Here is a 20628-nt window from a genome sequence, read left to right as displayed (position 1 = left end):
TTCCCTTGTACTTTTAGGCAAATTCAGGTTGCCTTAAACTCCAATGACATATAGTTTGTGTAGTGTTAAACTCTGATGACATTTATTAAATGGAATTTGGCAGAACTCTTGTTACTTTTTGCTTCATTAAATATTTTTCACTTTGCTTTGTTTTTTTTGTTACCGTGATACTAACAGTATCATACTGATATTTTAACATATAATGCAACCCCAGCCTCATGGCTAACACCTTGCAGATGGGTACTTTCCTAGGACATATCTTTCTTGGATTAGCTTTCTTGTCTTTTGGCCTCTTGTATGTCTGTCTGTTAAACTGGCCATAGACGCAAAGATCTGATCATTTGAATCCTTGAATAATCGGACTTCCCCATCTCCCGACCTGCCACTAACCTTCTGTTTAAATAAAGTAGTAAAAGAACAGATCAGCCGATGTTCTGACCCTGACAGCAATCGCAGGAAAGTTATGTCCGACAAAGCTGGTGACAGTCTCCCATTGGAAATCGGCAATACATGCAGAGATATTATCGCAGCCGACAGAAATTTTAACCTGGCCAAACGACCAATCTCCATGGAACGAAAAATGTCAACACACACGGTCGTACAAATCGATGATTCGTATGATCAGATCTTTACGTCTATTGCCAATGTATATTGCCAGCTTTACTCCTTATGGGTACTCATTGGATACCGTAATCAGTATCAACCAAAGAATAGGCCAACCCGTGCTTAACTAAAATCATTGCCAGTGGTGGATGTTGAGAATCTCGCCTCAGGCTGCAACAGCCCACAAGTTACCAGGTACTTGAAATGGTATGCACCAGGTGCAAGTTGGAGGCCAACATCAGAAAGGCTGACTCAGTGCTGCAAGGACTCCTGAAACACCCCTGGTTTTAAGGTGTGTTTGAAGATGGAACATGTGTTAACTGATGTGTTTGAGGGGAGCTGTATAGAGTATGGATATACAATGTTGCTTTAGAAACCTGGATATATACTAAATAGGCATGTATCATTCATTTGTGTGTTGTACCCTACGACAGAGGCTCTAAGACTAATCAAAAAGATACCATAGAGGAGTAGGCAAATTAAAAAGACATAATTTAGCAGGTAGTTGGAAGGTTAATAGGAGAAATAAGAAGGACAGGTAATGGGCAGTACCACAGGATGGTATTGTGGGGCTGTTGGCAAGTGAAAACAGAGTGTATAAAATAAAAGGCAACATATATAGAAGTAGTAATATAGATTGGACTGTAAACTCAAAATACCATTTAGTGAAGCTTGCGGATTTTTCACATAAACAAACGCCTGACATCAAAGTTTATACATTTTAGTCCTTTATAGATAACTTTTACGTAGTTACAGTACATTGTTAATTTGGGTTGAAAAAAGACCAAAGTCCATCAAGTTCAACCCCTCCAAATAAAACCCAGCATCCATACACACACACACTCACATGATCCCTCCGTATACACACATAAACTCTATATATCAATATCTATATTAATTGTAGATTTTAGTATCACTATAGCCCTTGTCCAAGAAATCATCTAAGACCCTTTAAAGGAGAACTAAACCCTAAAAATGAATATGGCTAAAAATGCCGTATTTTACTGCACTTATTGCACCAGCCTAAAGTTTCAGCTTGTCAATAGCAGCAATGATCCAGGATTTCAAACTTGTCACAGAGGGTCACCACCTTGGATAGTGTCTGTGACACTCACATGCTCAGTGGGCTCTGTAAAGAAGCTAAACTTAGGGGTCGTCACAAATTATCAAGTAGAAAATGAGGTGGGCCTGTAATATAAGCTGATGCTACAGGGCTGATTATTAAATTCTGGTGCTAATTGCACTGATTTCTGTGCTGACATGTAGTAATTATCTGTATTAATTACTAATCAGCTGTATATTGTGACATTTCTATTCTATGTGTACTGTATATTGTGAGTGGGTCCCTAAGCTCAGTAAGTGACAGCAGCACAGAGCATGTGCAGTGAATCAGCAGAAAAGAAGATGGGGAGCTACTGGGGCATCTCTAGAGGCAAAGATATTCCGTGCTAAAGGTCTTTGTTTGCCTTGGGTTGGTACAGAAGCCCAAATCATAATGTACAACATTTGTAACCTACTTCTTTAGTTAAGCTTTAGTTCTCCTTTAAAAGGCATTAACAGAATCAGCCATCACAACATCAACCGGCAGTGCATTCCACAACCTCACTGTCCTGACTGTGAAGAACCACCTACGCTGCTTCAAATAATAAAAAAATAGTTCTTTTCATCTAGTTTGAAGGTGTGTCCTCTGGTGTGGTGATCCTTTTTATAGAAAAAAAGATCACCTGATATCTGTCTAAAATGTCCTCTAATGTACTAATAAAGTAAATCATGTCCCCTCACAAGCGTCTTTTTTCCAGAGAAAACAACCCCAACCTTGACAGTCTACCCTCATAATTTAAGTCTTCCATCCCTCTTACCATCCCTCTCCAGCTAATTTATATCCCTCTTAAGGACTGGAGTCCAAAACTGCACTGCATACTCCAGATGAGGCCTCACCAGGGACCTATAAAGAGGCATAATTATGTTTTCATCAGTTAATGCCCTTTTTTATGCAAGACAGAACTTTATTTAATTTAATAGCCACAGAATGAGACTGCCCAGCAATAGACAACTTGTTAACTACAAAAACCACAAGATCCTTCCCAATTAAGGAAACCCCCAATACACTTCATATCATTTATATTATTTCTGCCAAAGTGTATAACCTTGAATTAAACCTCATTTTGAAGTTTTCCAGTTTAGTCGAATCACTCTGCAAAGTGGCAGCATCCTGCATGAAACTTCTAGTTCTGCCAATATGGTATCATCAGAAAAAATAGAAACTGTATTTTCAATGCCCACATCCAGGTCATTAAAAAGCAAAGAACCAAGGGGTACTTGCCTTTTAGTACTCCACTAACAGCACTGGTCCACTTAGAAATTGTTCCATTTACCCCCACTCTTTGTAATCCATCCTTCAGCCAGTTCTCTATCCAGGTACAAATACTACACGTAGGTTCCAGGCCAATATTCCTTTTATTTTATTATTGAAATGTCATTTTGTACAGTCACATTTGTTCTGCATATTCTATTCTTTTTTTAGCACCTGTCTATAAATCAGTATTTCTTCCTCTTTAACCTTCTAACTGCTTGTTTTTTTATTACCGCCTCTTTCACGCTTGGATTTTACATTCTGTTAAAATGCATCACTACTTTATAACCCACACCCTACCCATAGCTTATTGACACAGCTATACACGGAGAGCCAACCTGTGGGGGAGGGTGTATGTGTAAGAACTCAGGTGTGTTCTAAGTATTTCTGTCATTCAGCAACCAAACCATCAATGGGAAACACAACTGAAAGCACCTGCTATAACAGCTGAGCTATTATCAGCAGCACCAACTGGCACTAAAGACCTACTCACAGACAAACTGCTGTACTTCTAAGACATTACAGAGAAGAAACTGTGCAACATAAAGGTACTGTACAATGCTATACCAGACACTAATGTAATGAAGCACTCTTATTCATAGAAAAGCTGTGATAATTCTGAAGCACTGCTGGGGACCTGTTACTGTATACTGTAACTTAAATCCAAAACCTGAGATATCACAGTGAATTAAAGCAGAACCAAGATATTATTTTGGGTTTTAGCTCTGGTGATAGAGATATAATACACAAAAGCCATGAATATCTTGTAAATGATATCCTTATAAACGGTGAGTACTGATGTCATCAGTTATAAACGGTGAGTAGTGATGTCATTTCTGTCATATGACTCACTGAAACTTGTGTATTATAATAAATAAAGTACCCACTGTTGCAAAATACGAGGATATTAGAAGTCACCTCAGAGTTCCATGATCTGTATAAAAACACTCGACCTTCGGGCCAAGTGTTTTTATTTGGTCATGAAACTCCTCTGTAACTTATAATATCCTTATAATTTACAAGAGGGGGTACTTTATTCATTATATAAACCACCAATCTTGGAGGAGGGCTTAGCTAGGTAATACAATTGTTAGCTTACATGTAGGTTCATCATTTGGCATCTTACATGTGAGTTTTTGTTTGTAATATTCAACCTGCCACCATCACCCTGTTTCCAAAATAAATCCAGAATCCCACTTAAATGATGATGCTTAACAAAAGTAGGTAGCAGGCTGGACAGCCCTGATTTAAATATCTTTAAAGAGATACTGAGAAATTTAACCTTTTTTTACATCTGCCATAAAATTGACTTTGCATGCTTCTTATAATTTTGCCGTAAAGTATTTGCCCAATGCTTTTACATTACCTATCTGAATCTCTGGGATTGCCTATGAGGGGGCTGCCATATTTGTACAGCAGGAGTCCGTTAGCATTAGAATTTTTAACAGGCAGAGATGGGGCAGTCAGGTTGGCAAAACAGTCAGGTTTAGGAACTTCAAACAAACAATTACTTACAATAACAAACCTCTCTGCAAAAAAACATGACCTATAGGTAACTTTTAATGTACATTCATATTTTAAAAAGTAGTTTTTTAGTGTCAGTATCACTTTAAGGACTCTGCATCCTTTCCACACTTTCGTGGGCTGTGTTGGGTTCTATGCAGCTACTGTAGATATCTGTGAAATCACTCACATAACAAATATATACCTCATACCTATTAGAAAAAAGCAGTTGAACCAAACAGAGAACAACAAGAAGCAGACATTTGCAAAATATCCAGTGACTGGCAGAAAACACAAGAAATCTACTGTACAAGAATAAGATCAAATATTTTAAACCACAAATAGGTTGGTCTTGTAGAATTTTACAATTTTTTTTTTTTTAATGCTCTCATGTTTCTAAACAGCAGTATAACATTCCACTCTGAACTCTACTAACCTTTCCTTCCCATGAACTTTTAGGCAAATTCATGTTGCCTTAAATTCCAGTGACATATAATTTGTGTAGCTTTAGGGTCATGGCACATAGGCAGATTCAGGGAGATTAGTCGCCCGGCAACAAATCTCCTCTTCTTCGGGGCGACTAATCTCCCTGAACTGCCTCGCCTGCCATGTAAATCACCGATGGGATGGCACTCGGAGCAATTAGTTTTCCGAGTGTGCCCTGACCCTTAAACTCCGCTGTCATCTAATAAATTGAATTAGGCAGAATTCTTGTTTCTTCATTAAAGCGGACGTGGCAATCAGACATAAAAAACTGTATAATGAAAGCAAATTAAACATAGAACTCAAATTGTTTTTTTTATTAAAGCATTCGTACCTGTTATAAAAGTGTTTAAATATCTGAGCTGTCAATCATATAGTTCCTGCCCCGCCTCTATGCCTGAGACATAGAGGTGGTGCTGTGATTGTGTAATTCCAAGACTGAAGGAAACAAAATTTAAGTAATATGTATGGTTTAAGTACATTTCATATTGCTCAACTAACATGATAGAAAAGTATTTGGAATTATTTTTTAGGGTGACAGGTCCCCTTTAAATAATTTTTGCACTGCTTTATTTTTCTGTTACAGTGATTTTAACAGTATTATAGTATTTATATATATAGTATTTTATCTTTTAGTGCAACACCAGACTTGTGGCCTAGCACCTTGCAGATGGGTACTTTCATAGGACATATCTCCCCTGGATTAGCTTTCTTGTCTTTTGGCCTCTTGTATGCTGTCCGCTACGCCTGGATGGTACTCAATGGTTGCCGTGATCAGTATCCAGCAAAGAACAAGACAAACCGTGGATTTCTGAAATCATTGCCAGCTGAGGGTGTAATGAAGTTAATTTATGGCTTTATGGCTGTTATGGCAGAATTCTTCTTTCCACCTGGGGTTCAGAAACTTCGCTTCTTCAGTTTAAGTGATCCTAATTTTCATTTCCAGAACCCCAATGAATGGCAGCATGCCACCATGTATGGATACTTTTGCATGAGCGGGGCATTGGATATTGTAAGTCAAGCTTGTCTGTCCACTCGTTGCCCACTACTTGAACATGCTGGAACCACTGCTGCCTTTTTTGTTACCACCCTTCTTCTTAAGTTCCATGCCCATGGGAAAGAAGCTGTTGAGGTTCAGGTTCACCTCTTGCTACTTCTTACATGTGCCATCACATGTGCTATCTTCATTTTTGAATTCTGGTGGCCCAACCAACCCAAATTGTGGTTTACCAAGGCATGGTTGGTGTTGGTTCAGGGAACATGGCTGCTTCATGTTGCTTTTATTTTGTACAAACCCCCTACTGGCCAATATTGGAATGGGGAAGACCCGGCTGATCTCATGTTCCTCACAACCTTCTACTGCTGGCATCTGGCCTTTAATTCAGGCTTAATGGGAGCTTTGTTTTGGGCCACCTACCTTGTGCACCGCCGTGTTGGGGGTAAATTAAAAAATACAGGCTACCAGCTGGCTGAAAATGGAGAGTTAGAAAAACTTACACTATATGATGGGGATGAGGAACTTTAAAGTACATGTAAGCAATACATATTTTTATACTAGAAATAGCAGATAAGAAAAACGGTCATACAAATGTCTACAATTAAAGAACAGAATGTGTCATGTGAGTACTAGATCCAAAAACAGATCAAAAAGGAGCAGTTACTAATTCAAATAGACATAGGGGAAGTGATGTTTGCAGGATGAAGCCAATCATCCAAGCAATAACATATTGCAATGGTAAACAGTCCAATGAGAGTCGTAAATCGTACCACCAGATATTTCTGCCATAAAGTGGCATTTATTACAGCTATTCTGTCACAATGAAAATATTATTTAAGAATTTAAGATTTCATTGGCAAAGTGTAATGTGGTAACCTGCAGTTCATCAGCATCATTTATACAGGTTTACATGAATATGGTAAATTACTCATGTAATAAAATAATGTTTCATATTCCAGTCTCCATTAATTGCGAAAGTACATTTTCCTTTTATCATAACAGCAGTTGTTTGTTATTATAAGTTATATATTTTTTTTTTCACACGTTGCACTGCACAGTTCACAAGAAAAGTCTAGGCTTCCTAAAGTGCAAATGTGTATAATATGCATGACTAAAGGCAAAATATCTCACTAGACAAGGTGCATCGGAGGTCATATTTGATTTAAAAAAAAATCCAAAGTGTTGCAAAGTATCTCGAAAAGTATTCGGCACCATGGCAAACATGCATTTACTTTATATTATTATTATTATTATTATTATTGTTGTTGTTTTTAAAAGGACACTATAAGGACACTATAGTGTTTGTTTAATAAATCTGGAAATACAAAATAAGCTATTGCAATGTTTTGAAAAAATTAACGGTGTATAAGTTACTGTTTTGGAAAACCAAGGGGAACTATGTGTTCTTTTTTATTATCAATATTTGCCCAATAGAGGCACTGTCTCACTGTAGTTCATCATATTGTTTTAGATTAACAAATGCAAAGGTAGAAGTCTATGCAGATAACACTATTATTTGTGGCTGCAAATGCAGATGATGCAGCCATGGTGGGAATCTGCAGTATTTATTCAAGGTACTTGCATCCAAAGCCGTTCCTTGAACTTTTACGTATTTTTGCTCTACACCAGTCTGTCCATCCCATCTCATCTCGTACCAGCAGTTAACACTTAAAGAGGGTCCGTCACTCAAAATAATTATTCCAAATCCTATTTTATCACGTTAGTCAATCAAAATGAACTTTAATTACATTTACTTTAATTATATAAATCATTTGAATCTTGTTTCCTTTGGACTGGGAACTCAGAATTATAGCAAGCAAGCAGGAGCCATTTTGTGGACACTGTTATTAAAGAAAGCCCTGCATCATCTCAGAATATTGTTTGTGCACCAGAATGGGGGGCCTGATGTCCATCCCCATGCACTGGCTACACAATTAAATGGATAAGATAAATGGGGGAATGTGGGTAGAACAGTTACATCTAGGAACTGCTGAATGGAAAGTGAAAGTAATTGCCTGCCCCCCCCCTCTATGCCTAAGGCATAGAGGAGGGGCAGACAATATTTGATTGACAGCTGAGATTTTTAAATAAGTTTACAACAGTCATGAATACTTTAATTAAAAAAATAATAATTTAGATTTAATGTTTAGCTTAAAAAGGACTTTTATTAAACAGCTTTTTATGTCTGGGTGACAGGTCCACTTTAAGAATCACAACGATAATTAATTTCAGTGCTGAATGCCAGACGCAACACAATGCCAACACAACTCAATCACAAAAAACAAATTCAGTGCAATTGCTTTTATTTTGCACTAAAGGGCCCACTTGTTTGCCTTTATACAACTGAACTTCAGGTGCATGTTGTCCGTGCACCCATAGTTAAAACATGGTGCATTGTACTTGAAATTGAACTCTACATTTGTAGTTTGAAATGAAATGCATTTCTGGCTGAAATGAAAGTCCCCAGTGAATGTATATATTGGTTGGCCAATAAAAGTCTATATCACCCTCTTCTTTCATGCTCTTTATTCAGACATATATTATGTTTTAAGGTTATATAAGAAATAGTTGTTTGTTAAATATAGCAATATACATTTTCTCATAAATCAATATTGAAGTAATATTTTCAATGGAACAGAATGCTAACAGTGTTATTATGGATGAGGAACATAATGGGACAACATCACTAAAAGTAGATCCCGCTTTAGTAAAGTATGGGCACTCCTGATAGACCAATGTACAGACAGCTGCCAAGATACAACAGTCATTAATATACAGTATAGGGATAGTACTTCTTGCTTATGGTTTTGATTAAGGATGTATTGACCACCATTGCCATAAGGTGAAATTTGGAGGAACATGAACAGGATTAGGCCATTTTAAGCTTTTAGAGCCATCAGCATGTCTGTGGGCTCAACATCAAGCTATGGAAACTTAGTTATTGGATAGCTGGGCCTGTTTAGAACATTTATATTCATACAGTACTAGATTATGAAGTGATTAAAGGTTCTCTGGCCTGGCATGAAATGTTTCCAGATCATGATTCCCATAATATGCTGGATGACAGAAAAGGCAGAAAAGGCAGTCACGCTTTCTTCTCCTAGTTCACAACTACTCTATGAATATGGCAATAACTAATAAAACCAAATTCATTTCTCGCATTTGCATTTGAGAATTAGGGAACAATTCTCATAACATGGGCCCATGACATTATATAGCCGAAACAACTGTATAAGGGAGAAACTAAGGCAGGGCCGGAACTAGAGGTAGGTAAAGTAGGCACGTGCCTAGGGTGTAAAGCTGGGGGGGGTGCCAGGCACGTACCTTCCATGTCCGGTCCCCTCTCTCCCCGACTGTCACTGCTAGTTCTTGGCTATTGCGCTTCTGCACATGCACACAATCCATTTCACGCATGCACGCATCAACGCTAATCTGAGCATGATCGCTAATTTGCGCATGAGTGTGCTCAGCTGGCACCGCGGCTGGCACGGTTGCCTAGGGCACCTGCCAGGCCTGGCCATGCTCTGAACTAAGGGCTTGATTTACTAAAATTCGGATTTCTAATTTTCACGCATCATATTTTTTCCCTAACATTTGCGTAATTTTGTATTTCTCTACACTTATATGTGTGTAAAAAACTTGAAAATACAAAGATTCACCAATTAAAAGTAGTTGAGACTTAAACAGACTCAAATAGATATAAATAGGCAGAAGATGGCGCAGAGGAACTCTGCTGCTCTACAGTTTTTAGCTCAGATTTCTAAACAGGAGCTACTTTCTACATAATACACTGTGCAGGGAGGGAGAGGTAAGAAAGCACATGGATGCCAGTTGAAGGGGTGCTATTGCATTTTGAGGGGTTTAGTAATTTTCCAGGATTCCTTGAGGTCTGGCATGGCACCAAGAGATTGGCTCATGCCAATGCTGTGCCATTATTCAAAAAGAGATTCCACTCTCAACCTGAAAATTATAGACTTGGAAGGGGTAATAAGGCAAAAGATACTTAAATGCATACTTAAAAACAAAAATACAATGTTTGTTCCAGTATGGTTTCTGCATAATAAATCATGCCAGACAAATTTAATTGCCTTCTATTAGAAGGTGAGCAGCAGCCTACACATTAGGGTTGCAGTGCATGAGATCTACTTACATTTTGCTAAAGCATTGAATACAGTTGCTTCCTAACAACTTGCCTCACCTTATATGTCTTGCCCCAACCATATCTCCCTTCCACCCCAACCTTGTACCTTTGGCCCTCTTGGGGCCCACCTGGTTTTCTACTGGTGTCCAGCCAGCCCAGTGTGACCCTGGTTGCTTTTGTTCCTATTGTTTGTTATTAGACTTTAATTTTTATAAATTACACCATAAGCTTAGTCAGTGTTTATGCTGTTACCAATATGGAGTAGCCAATCAATTTAGAATGAAAGCACACATTATAATGCATCACACAGGGCTAGTAACTAAGCAGCTCTGATGCACTAGTTTCTATGTAAATACATAAAGCACATGAATGGAGAATTTGGATTTGGATAAATCTACAGCATTCACAGATCATGCATTTAAAATAATAGTAATATAGCAATGTACTCATATGCCATTTAGGGGCCATTAGTTTGAGAAATGGTCAGTTTTAATTTAGGTGTAAGAAATGCTACACCTATTTATCAGTATGAATGTTTCAACTCTCACACCCAACCACCCACCCTACCTCTCTGCGCTAGAAGAGCCGAATTTCTAGTTTGAAAACTGGAAATTCGGCTCTTAAAGTTATAGGAGCGGCACTTTGCCGTCCCTGGTAACTAGTGGGGTGATGCTTCTCAACTCACCTCATTGGCGCACACCCCTGGGTATCCAGGTACGGTGCTGTGTCAGGTGTGGTGGCTGTTAAGCAAGGCTAAAATGGTTGTCAGACAGATAAATAAGTGTATATGCTTATGTGTATAGGATTATGGGAGTTGCTAACAAACATTTCACGCAAACTTACATAAATAATAAGAAAATACGTAAACCAAGGACTTTCAAAGCTGCTGCCTTGTCGTTCTTTATAGTGTTGGGAGCAGAGAATAGAGGATAGAGACTTTTTTTGTTTCTGAGTACAGCTACAGGGCTGTACAAGAATATAACTCTTGTTTACTTTTGCAAATGAAGGGTGTCTGTAACTATGGAAGCCATTCTATGTACATCAAAAGCCAATAATGAAGGCTACAGGATCTCTCCCTCCCTACAGAAAAAAATGTAGCAGTTTTAAGGTAGGGCAAAGAGTCATATACCATGAGCTCATCACTTCGGAGAAAGCCTCTTGGTCAGGAAATGATATATAATTAGATATATTCTTTGTTATATAATTGTTTAATATATCTGTTTATGTATATTACATCACGAATACCCAGCCTGTGGCCTTTGAACTTTTGCATAACTACCAATACCAGACTCCCGTAAATTTTCACAGATAGACATACACACTATTCTAAATCAGAACACAGACTTGAAGGAAGAAAATATGGTTCATATTTTACAATACATTTAGGGGGATAATCTCCATTAACTCCAACATTTCCATATAGTCATTGCAGAGTTTAAATAGCTTTAATGGAGGGGACTATGAATCGTAACACCCCCCAATACAATTTATACATTATATTTTGGTGGGGTATGTAGCTGTATGAAAATAAATTCAGCATTCAAGACACATAGACCCCCAGTTCATTTTATGATAGGAATGATTTTTACACAGTTACATCGTAGCTAAGGATGAAAAATTAAACAATTTCTTCCCTTTCAACCAGAATTCCAAGTGAACTCACTTCAAGCACTGCTGCTTTATATGGATTTATGAGATTAATTGGTTCTGCCTTTTAAAATAGCAATATGTTCATTATCTCATTGCTTCATAGCAGTATGCAGAAGAAACTGTGGGATAATAGCTACTGATCACAAATTCTGCCTGCCCAAATCGTGTTCATTTGTATCAATCATGCACATATGGTACTTGTTATTTGCATAATGTTAAGCACATGTAACGCTTTTTTGGCCTAATCTACCAATTAGAAGTTAAGGGTGACCAGCTAGGTAGTGAGCATGGGTTACATTGCGAATCTTCACCCAGGGCAGAGCCTTCGCCAAATGGAAGCTTCCCCTTTAAACTGTAGTTGAACTACAACTCACAGGCATATAAGTACAAATAGAATAATGGACGCCAGGAGGTTCTTTAAAAGGGTACAACAGGAGCAGATTTATTATGCCAGAGGCAAATGACCACAGGTTTACTTACAATAGGTCTGAGGACACAGCAGATGGAATCACTTTGGACAGTAAAGGTTCACAGTCAAACAGATGCGACTCCCAAAGGATATTGCAGATAGGTGCACATCAAATCCCAGTTCAACCGACGTTGCACAGTGAGGGGATCGGGATCTATCAGGTAGGGTTCAGGTAGTCCTTTGCTCACCTACTGCCCTATCAACTGAGGTCCCTGCTCTAAAGGCAAACAGGCCTTGTGGGAAGCTACTTCCTCCTACAATCCTCGTTGGAGCGACAGCTGCTCTTTCTGCTACACCTCTCTGTCTTTCTCTCCTAGAGAGAACTATAACAGTATCTTACTATTTTAGCTGGTCCTCGTTCACGGGGTTACCTGGTCCCCGACTTAACACTAAAGGTGTCAGGTCCCTTTAGGGTAAAAGCTTACTGGGGCCTATGGTGATCCCAGGCTCAATGGAGATTCACCTAGCAGCAGCACCAGGAGCCAAAGAGGAAGAGGACACTCCCTGCACACACTATATAGCAGTGTGGCAGGGGAGTGTCATTACACTCTTTGTCCAATAGGTGTGGGTGTTACACTTTACCAGTTACAAGGGCTTGGCCCAATAACAAGGGAAAAGAGAACTACATACAAAAGGTAGGGGATTAACTCTATAGGGATAGGATATCCTATAGGTCCCTACATACACCCGGGGGAAAAATCCATTTCGTCCCGACAATGGTGAAATGATATAGACACAATAGTAACAAAGTGAATATATAAGTGCAAACCAACAATACCATTGAACATCACTCTTCTGGTATCCTCTCCTGAGGAATACCTGGTAACAATGGGTACTGTGGAGAAAAGAACAGTAAAGAGCAAAAGTGCAATACTGTATTGGATAAGTTTCAGTGCAAATAACTTCAGTTGCATAACTTTATTACATTCATGAGGTCCTTATAGGAACACTCAGGCACTTAACTTACGACACTTGAACCATCCATAGTGTATCAGGAGGTCCAGGCACAGGCTTGGCTGAAAAGAAAATTTAACATAGATTTCTTTTCACACATGAACACTCATTTTTATTGCAGTTGAGTTACATGACCCCACCATAACCAAAAGCTTTATTCATATCACCCCCCCCCCTACCCAAGTGTACAAAGTCACTGAGAGCCACTTGGGGAGTAGTAAGGCAAAGAATAAAGGTGCTACTCAGCGAGTAGTTAGAGGTAGAAGAGTTTTTGGTGGGGGCTCAGCAGTCTTTGTCTCATGAACCCAACTATTTACAGTTCCAGACAATGTTCAGAAGTCCAGAAATGGAACAATGAGTGAACAAAACAATGAAGAAGGCCCAAAACTTGGGGCATCAATCTTGAAGAACATCAGGAAATGAAGAAGGCCCAAAACTTGGGGCAATCAAACGACGTCCTCAAGTGTAAACAAATCATCTCTAAGAGGAATTCTCACTCTTAGAGGCATACTGAAAAGTTACAACACACAGGGTCCAGCCGGATCCACTGTGGACAGCTCAAGAAATCATCCCATACTTTTCCAGGGTATGTTCATAGGATAGATAGTAAGAAGGGTGAGGCTTCTCTACCTTCCCTCCATTAGGCAGAGTGGTTGACAAGCTGAAGAAACGGTCCTCTTGAAACTTCCCACAACTTTTAACATGGTGCTTTAAGATGGTACGCCCATACCACCATTCGCTGAGGGTGTCACAGAGGAAGACCATGTCACGCTGCCGCTTCTGTGGATTGCTCTGGAACAATCCCTTGGGTCCCACATCTGTTTTCTTTAAAAGTTCTCCATAAAGCCATTCCTCCAAATTCTTCTCCACTTCGTCATAAACCCACTCAGGTGCATAGGGCATTGGATATCCCCAACGGTCACGAACACGGGCATTGATAATACGTTGCACCCTTGAAACTGTGCGTGCCTTCTTGGGGTCGGCCCTTCCCTGAGAGACCCAGAAACCTTGTGCCTCTGGAGAAAGCAAGGGTTTTGACAAGCAGGCAACAGGCTGCTGAGATGTTGGAAGCTCTGATGGAACCACTGTGGATGAAGCCTCATCCTTTGGTGCAGTGGTTGGCTTTGGAGTAGCAGGCCTAGGCATGGCAGGCTTGGGTGTGGCCGGCCTAGGAGTGATAGGCCTAGGTACAACATCAGGGTTCCTGCGCATAGTACTCCCCCTGCCTCTGGGTGGAACACGTGGATCCTCACTCTTTGTGGCTGCATCCCCACCAGCGCCTACTCCATGTGAAATAGACAAAGCTTTTATAGGAACGAGCAGGCTTTGCTTGCTGGGTGGACACACTGAGGAGAGGTGAAGAGGATATGCGGGAACAGGTGCAGGAGCAGAGTCTCCTGACACTGAAGACAGTCCATCTGTGTCTGTAGCGATGGATTTTGTTTTTATGCCCTTTTTAGGATCAGCATAAAGTACATAGGGACCTAACCAGCACTCGTGAAAACAATAGGGACACGCTGAGTGAAAGTTGCAGGTCTCTGTGGATAGCTCACGGGTACAGTGCCCGCAATAGGGAACAACTATCCGGTTATAGTGGACATTTAGTTTTTCTCCATATGTCCCGGCCCAAATATATCTAAGGCCAAAGTCTACATCTTCTATGTCCTCATCCGAGAACAGCGGAGCCCCAGTCATGGTCTCCTCCGCATCCGCCCAACCCTCCCAGGAATGGTCAGCCATAATAACTGAAAAGGGTTTTACCGGAATGAAGAATGTAGAATAGTCCTCCACTATGCCCGCAGCCGCAAAGCAATTAGTAGGGAGATCCGGAAGGTCCGCACGTGGATGGGCCACAGCCGGGGTCCGTGATGGTGCAGCACCTTGAACAGGAGCGATGCAGAAATCCTCCGGTTTGCTGGAATGAGAAGCTGTAAAGTAGCTGGTACAGCTGATGTGAAGAGTGGAAGTGCGGTGAAACTTCTAGGCAGCCGCCGGAAGTCCACAGGCACTAACAGGTGGAGCAGTGATACACACGTCCTCTCTCTGCAAAGTCTCTTCACAAAAATGGCGGCGGGACGTGACGTCAGGGACCGCCTTACTCCCAAAGCGCGCCAACAGTTACTGCGCGGGAAAAAGATTGGCGCCAGCAAAATCTCGCGCTCGCGAGACTTTAGCTATGGCGCAGGCTCGTGTATCGGGAAATAGAACCTCCAAGCCCGAACCCACGGCCCTGAGATACTAGGGGCAAAATACCTAGCAATTTAGTAGAGGAGACATGCAGGCAGCCTTTTGCCAATCAGGTCCGCCGCCTGTCACGAAAATTTAAAGCGACAGTGCACAAAAACACTAAATCACAAAAATAGCCTGGATTTAGGGGCGTGGCCCCACGTTGGGCGCCAAAAATGTAACGCTTTTTTGGCCTAATCTACCAATTAGAAGTTAAGGGTGACCAGCTAGGTAGTGAGCATGGGTTACATTGCGAATCTTCACCCAGGGCAGAGCCTTCGCCAAATGGAAGCTTCCCCTTTAAACTGTAGTTGAACTACAACTCACAGGCATATAAGTACAAATAGAATAATGGACACCAGGAGGTTCTTTAAAAGGGTACAACAGGAGCAGATTTATTATGCCAGAGGCAAATGACCACAGGTTTACTTACAATAGGTCTGAGGACACAGCAGATGGAATCACTTTGGACAGTAAAGGTTCACAGTCAAACAGATGCGACTCCCAAAGGATATTGCAGATAGGTGCACATCAAATCCCAGTTCAACCGACGTTGCACAGTGAGGGGATCGGGATCTATCAGGTAGGGTTCAGGTAGTCCTTTGCTCACCTACTGCCCTATCAACTGAGGTCCCTGCTCTAAAGGCAAACAGGCCTTGTGGGAAGCTACTTCCTCCTACAATCCTCGTTGGAGCGACAGCTGCTCTTTCTGCTACACCTCTCTGTCTTTCTCTCCTAGAGAGAACTATAACAGTATCTTACTATTTTAGCTGGTCCTCGTTCACGGGGTTACCTGGTCCCCGACTTAACACTAAAGGTGTCAGGTCCCTTTAGGGTAAAAGCTTACTGGGGCCTATGGTGATCCCAGGCTCAATGGAGATTCACCTAGCAGCTAGGGATGTAGCGAACGTCGGAAAAAAAGTTCGCGAACATATTCGCGAACTTGCGCAAAAACGCGAGCGGTTCGCGAACGGTTCGCGAACCCCATAGACTTCAATGGGAAGGCGAACTTTAACATCTAGAAAAGACATTTCTGGCCAGAAAAATGATTTTAAAGTTGTTTAAAGGGTGCAACGACCTGGACAGTGGCATGCCAGAGGGGGATCAAGGGCAAAAATGTATCTGAAAAATCTGCCTGTGTGTGCTTGGAAGAGATAGTGTAGGGGGAGAGCTGTTAGTGATTTCAGGGACAGATGATAGTAAGTTTGCTGGCTAGTAATCTGCTTGATACTGCTCTGTATTGGAGGGACAGAAGTCTGCAGGGATTTGAGGGACATTTTAGCTTAGGTAGCTTTGCTGGCTAGTAATCTACTGTTCTCTTTAAACAACTGCCATACGTTGACCTTGTAGGCATTGTTTGCCCAGTTTTTTTGGACGCAGCCACTGAAGCACAGTTGCCAGAAAAAATATGCCATATAAATGCTGAAAATAGTCATTTTTCGCCATACGTTGACCTTGTAGACATTGTTTGCCCAGTTTTTTTGGACGCAGCCACTGAAGCACAGTTGCCAGAAAAATTATGCCATATAAATGCTGAAAATATAAATTTTTTTGGTTGCAGCCACTGAAGCACAGAGGCCAGAAAAATTATGCCATATAAATGCAGAAAATATGCATTTTTTTGGTCGCAGCCACTGAAGCACAGTTGACAGAAAAATTATGCCATATAAATGCTGAAAATATAAACTTTTTTGGTTGCAGCCACTGAAGCACAGAGGCCAGAAAAATTATGCCATATAAATGCAGAAAACATGCATTTTTTTGGTCGCAGCCACTGAAGCACAGTTGACAGAAAAATTATGCCATATAAATGCTGAAAATAGTCATTTTTTGCCATACGTTGACCTTGTAGACATTGTTTGCCCAGTTTTTTTGGTTGCAGCCACTGAAGCACAGAGGCCAGAAAAAATTAAACCAGTAGGGTTTGCACCCTAGTTTGTAACGGTGGCGGAGGGAGGAGGAGGACGCTAAAGGACAGCTGTGTGTGGAGTCATGAGGCTTGAAGAGAAGGACAGCTGCATAGAAGTCAGAACAAGTCTTCCGGCGTGCAGTAACCCTCCGAGATCCACCCCTCATTCATTTTAATAAAGGTCAGGTAATCGACACTTTTGTGACCTAGGCGAGTTCTCTTCTCAGTTACAATCCCTCCTGCTGCACTGAAGGTCCTTTCTGAGAGCACACTTGAGGCTGGGCAAGACAAGAGGTTCATGGCAAATTGTGACAGCTCTGGCCACAGATCAAGCCTGCGCACCCAGTAGTCCAGGGGTTCATCGCTCCTCAGAGTGTCGATATCTGCAGTTAATGCCAGGTAGTCCGCTACCTGCCGGTCGAGGCGTTCTTTGAGGGTGGATCCAGAAGGGTTGTGGCGCTGCCTTGGACAGAAAAACATTTGCATGTCTGACGTTACAGACTGGCCAAAGGGCTTTGTCCTTGCAGGTGTGCTCGTGGCAGGATTACTGGCACCTCTGCCCCTGGAATGTTGATGAGTTCCTGAAGTGACATCACCCTTAAAAGCATTGTACAACATGTTTTGCAGGCTGGTTTGTAAATGCCGCATCTTTTCGGACTTGTGGTATGTTGGTAACATTTCTGACACTTTATGCTTGTACCGAGGGTCTAGTAGCGTTGCGACCCAGTACAGGTCCTTCTCCTTAAGCCTCTTGATACGGGGGTCCTTCAACAGGCATGACAGCATGAAAGACCCCATTCTCACAAGGTTGGATGCAGAGCTATCCATCTCCGCTTCCTCATTATCAAGGACTGCATCATCCACGGTCTCCTCCCCCAGCCACGTACAAGACCAGGGGTCCCCAAAAGGTCACCACTAGCCCCCTGGGAAGCCTGCTCCTGTTGGTCCTCCTCCTCCTCCTCCACAAAGCCACCTTCCTCCTCTGACTCCACTTCTGGCACCTCTCCCTGCGTTGCAGCAGGTGCCTGGGTTCGTTCTGGTGATTCCGACCAGAAATCGTGCGCTTCCAGCTCCTCGTCACGCTGGTCTACAGCCTCATCTGTCACTCGTCGCACGGCACGCTCCAGGAAGAAAGCGAAGGGTATTAGGTCGCTGATGGTGCCTTCGGTGCGACTGACCATATTTGTCACCTCTTCAAAAGGTCGCATGAGCCTGCAGGCATCGCGCATAAGCACCCAGTAACGGGGGAAAAAAATCCCCAGCTGTGCAGATCCAGTCCTACCACCCAGTTCAAAAAGGTACTCGTTGACGGCCCTTTGTTGTTGCAGCAGACGTTCCAACATAAGGAGCGTTGAATTCCAGCGAGTCTGGCTGTCAGAAATCAAACGCCTGACTGGCATGTTGTAGCGCTGCTGAATGTCAGCAAGGCGTGCCTTGGCTGTGTAGGAACGTCTGAAATGGGCCGACACCTTTCTGGACTGGGTGAGAACGTCCTGGAATCCTGGGTACTTGGAGACAAAACGTTGGACTATTAAATTTAACACATGTGCCATGCAGGGCACATGTGTTAAATTGCCTAGTCTCAACGCTGCCAACAGATTGCTTCCATTGTCACACACCACTTTTCCGATCTGCAGTTGGTGTGGGGTCAGCCACCGATCGGCCTGTGACTGCAGAGATGACAGGAGTACAGATCCGGTATGGTTTTTGCTTTCCAGGCACGTCATCCCCAAGACAGCGTGACAACGGCGTACCTGGCACGTCGAATAGCCTAGGGGGAGCTGGGGGTGCACAGGTGTGGAGGAGGAGAAGGAGGACCCAGCAGCAGAGTAAGAAGAAGAAGAAGACGAGGTAGAGAGCGATGGAGGAGTAGAGGTGGTGGCAGAACCGCGTGCAATCCGTGGCGGTGACACCAACTCCACTGTTGTTGTTGAGCTACCCATTCCCTGCTTCCCAGCCATTACAAGTTCACCCAGTGGGCAGTGTAGGTGACATACCTGCCCTGACCATGCTTGGAGGACCATGCGTCAGTAGTCATATGGACCTTTGGCCCAACACTAAGTGACAGAGATGCGGTAACTTGGCTCTGCACATGTTGGTACAGGTGTGGTATTCCCTTTTTAGAAAAAAAATTGCGGCTGGGTACCTTCCACTGCGGTGTCCCAATTGCTACAAATTTGCGGAAGGCCTCAGAGTCCACCAGCTGGTATGGTAAAAGCTGGCGGGCTAAGAGTGCAGACAAGCCAGCTGTCAGACGCCGGGCAAGGGGGTGACAGTCAGACATTGGCTTCTTACGCTCAAACATGGCCTTCACAGAAACTTGGCTGGTGGCAGATGACTGGGAATGGGAACAGGTGGTCAAGGTGGAAGGCGGAGTGGAGGGTGGTTCAGACGGGTCAAGGAGAGCAGAGGTAGAGCAGTAAGATGCTGGACCAGAAGGAGTGTGGCTTTTAGTTTGCCTGTTGCCTTTGAGGTGTTGCTCCCAAAGTGCTTTGTGCTTGCCGCTCATGTGCCTTCGCATAGAAGTTGTACCTATGTGGCTGTTGGGCTTACCAAGGCTCAGTTTCTGACTGCACTCATTGCAAATTACAATGCTTTTGTCAGAGGCACACACATTAAAAAAATCCCACACTGCTGACTTTTTGGAAGTGTGCGATCTGGCGGTAACAGTAGAAGTTGGCGGAGTTGGCGGTATTGGCGGCAATGGCGGGTGCGTTGGCCGGCTGAACACAGGTGCCGATACATGTTGTTGCCCTACTGATCCCTGCGGGCTGTCCTCCCTGCTTCTTCTAAGTCTTATTCTCCTACTGCCTCTCTGACTCTCCGTCTCTCCATCTGAACTACCCTCCTCTTGCTCTCTTCTACTAGGCACCCACAAAACATCAATCTCCTCATCATCATTCTCCTCAGATGCATCAATTTCTTCTGACACATCACAGAAGGAAGCAGCAGCGGGGACCTCCTCCTCATCACTCATTATGTCCATCTCTATCGTGTTCTCTGCCAGAATTAAATCTGGTGTAAGGTCCTCATCTCCTTCATCTTCTTCTGGCAATAATGGTTGCGCATTACTCAGTTCAAGAAACTCATGGAAAATAACTCCTCTGACCCCAGTGAAGAAGGGGCACCGGTGGTGGAGGAAGTGTTACGTGGGGTGGCCATAGCAGTGGAGGATGAGGAGGATGTTGTGGTAAAGTTAGAAACGGTAGAGGATGGGGTGTGCTGTGTAAGCCAGTCAACTACCTCTTCAGCATTTTGGGAGTTCAGGGTCATTGGCTTTTTAAAACTGGGCAATTTGCTAGGGCCACAGGATTGCATAGCAGCACGGCCCCTAGCACGG

At 42.4% G+C, this 20628-nt stretch overlaps 1 protein-coding gene across 1 annotated transcript; it reads left to right on the top strand.

The window, feature by feature from the left end:
- The first annotated feature begins 3278 nt into the window (after positions 1–3278).
- teddm1.S (transmembrane epididymal protein 1 S homeolog) lies at positions 3279–6892 on the top strand. The gene is made up of 2 exons (XM_018264788.2): positions 3279–3504; positions 5579–6892. The coding sequence occupies exon 2, from the start codon at positions 5613–5615 to the stop codon at positions 6465–6467; it is 855 nt and encodes a 284-aa protein (XP_018120277.1). The 5' UTR covers positions 3279–3504; positions 5579–5612; the 3' UTR covers positions 6468–6892.
- Positions 6893–20628: the final 13736 nt, after the last annotated feature.

The sequence above is a fragment of the Xenopus laevis genome, chromosome 5S (genome assembly GCF_017654675.1).
Source record: "Xenopus laevis strain J_2021 chromosome 5S, Xenopus_laevis_v10.1, whole genome shotgun sequence".
NCBI lineage: Eukaryota > Metazoa > Chordata > Amphibia > Anura > Pipidae > Xenopus > Xenopus laevis.
This window is presented reverse-complemented; position numbering and strand designations above follow the sequence as displayed.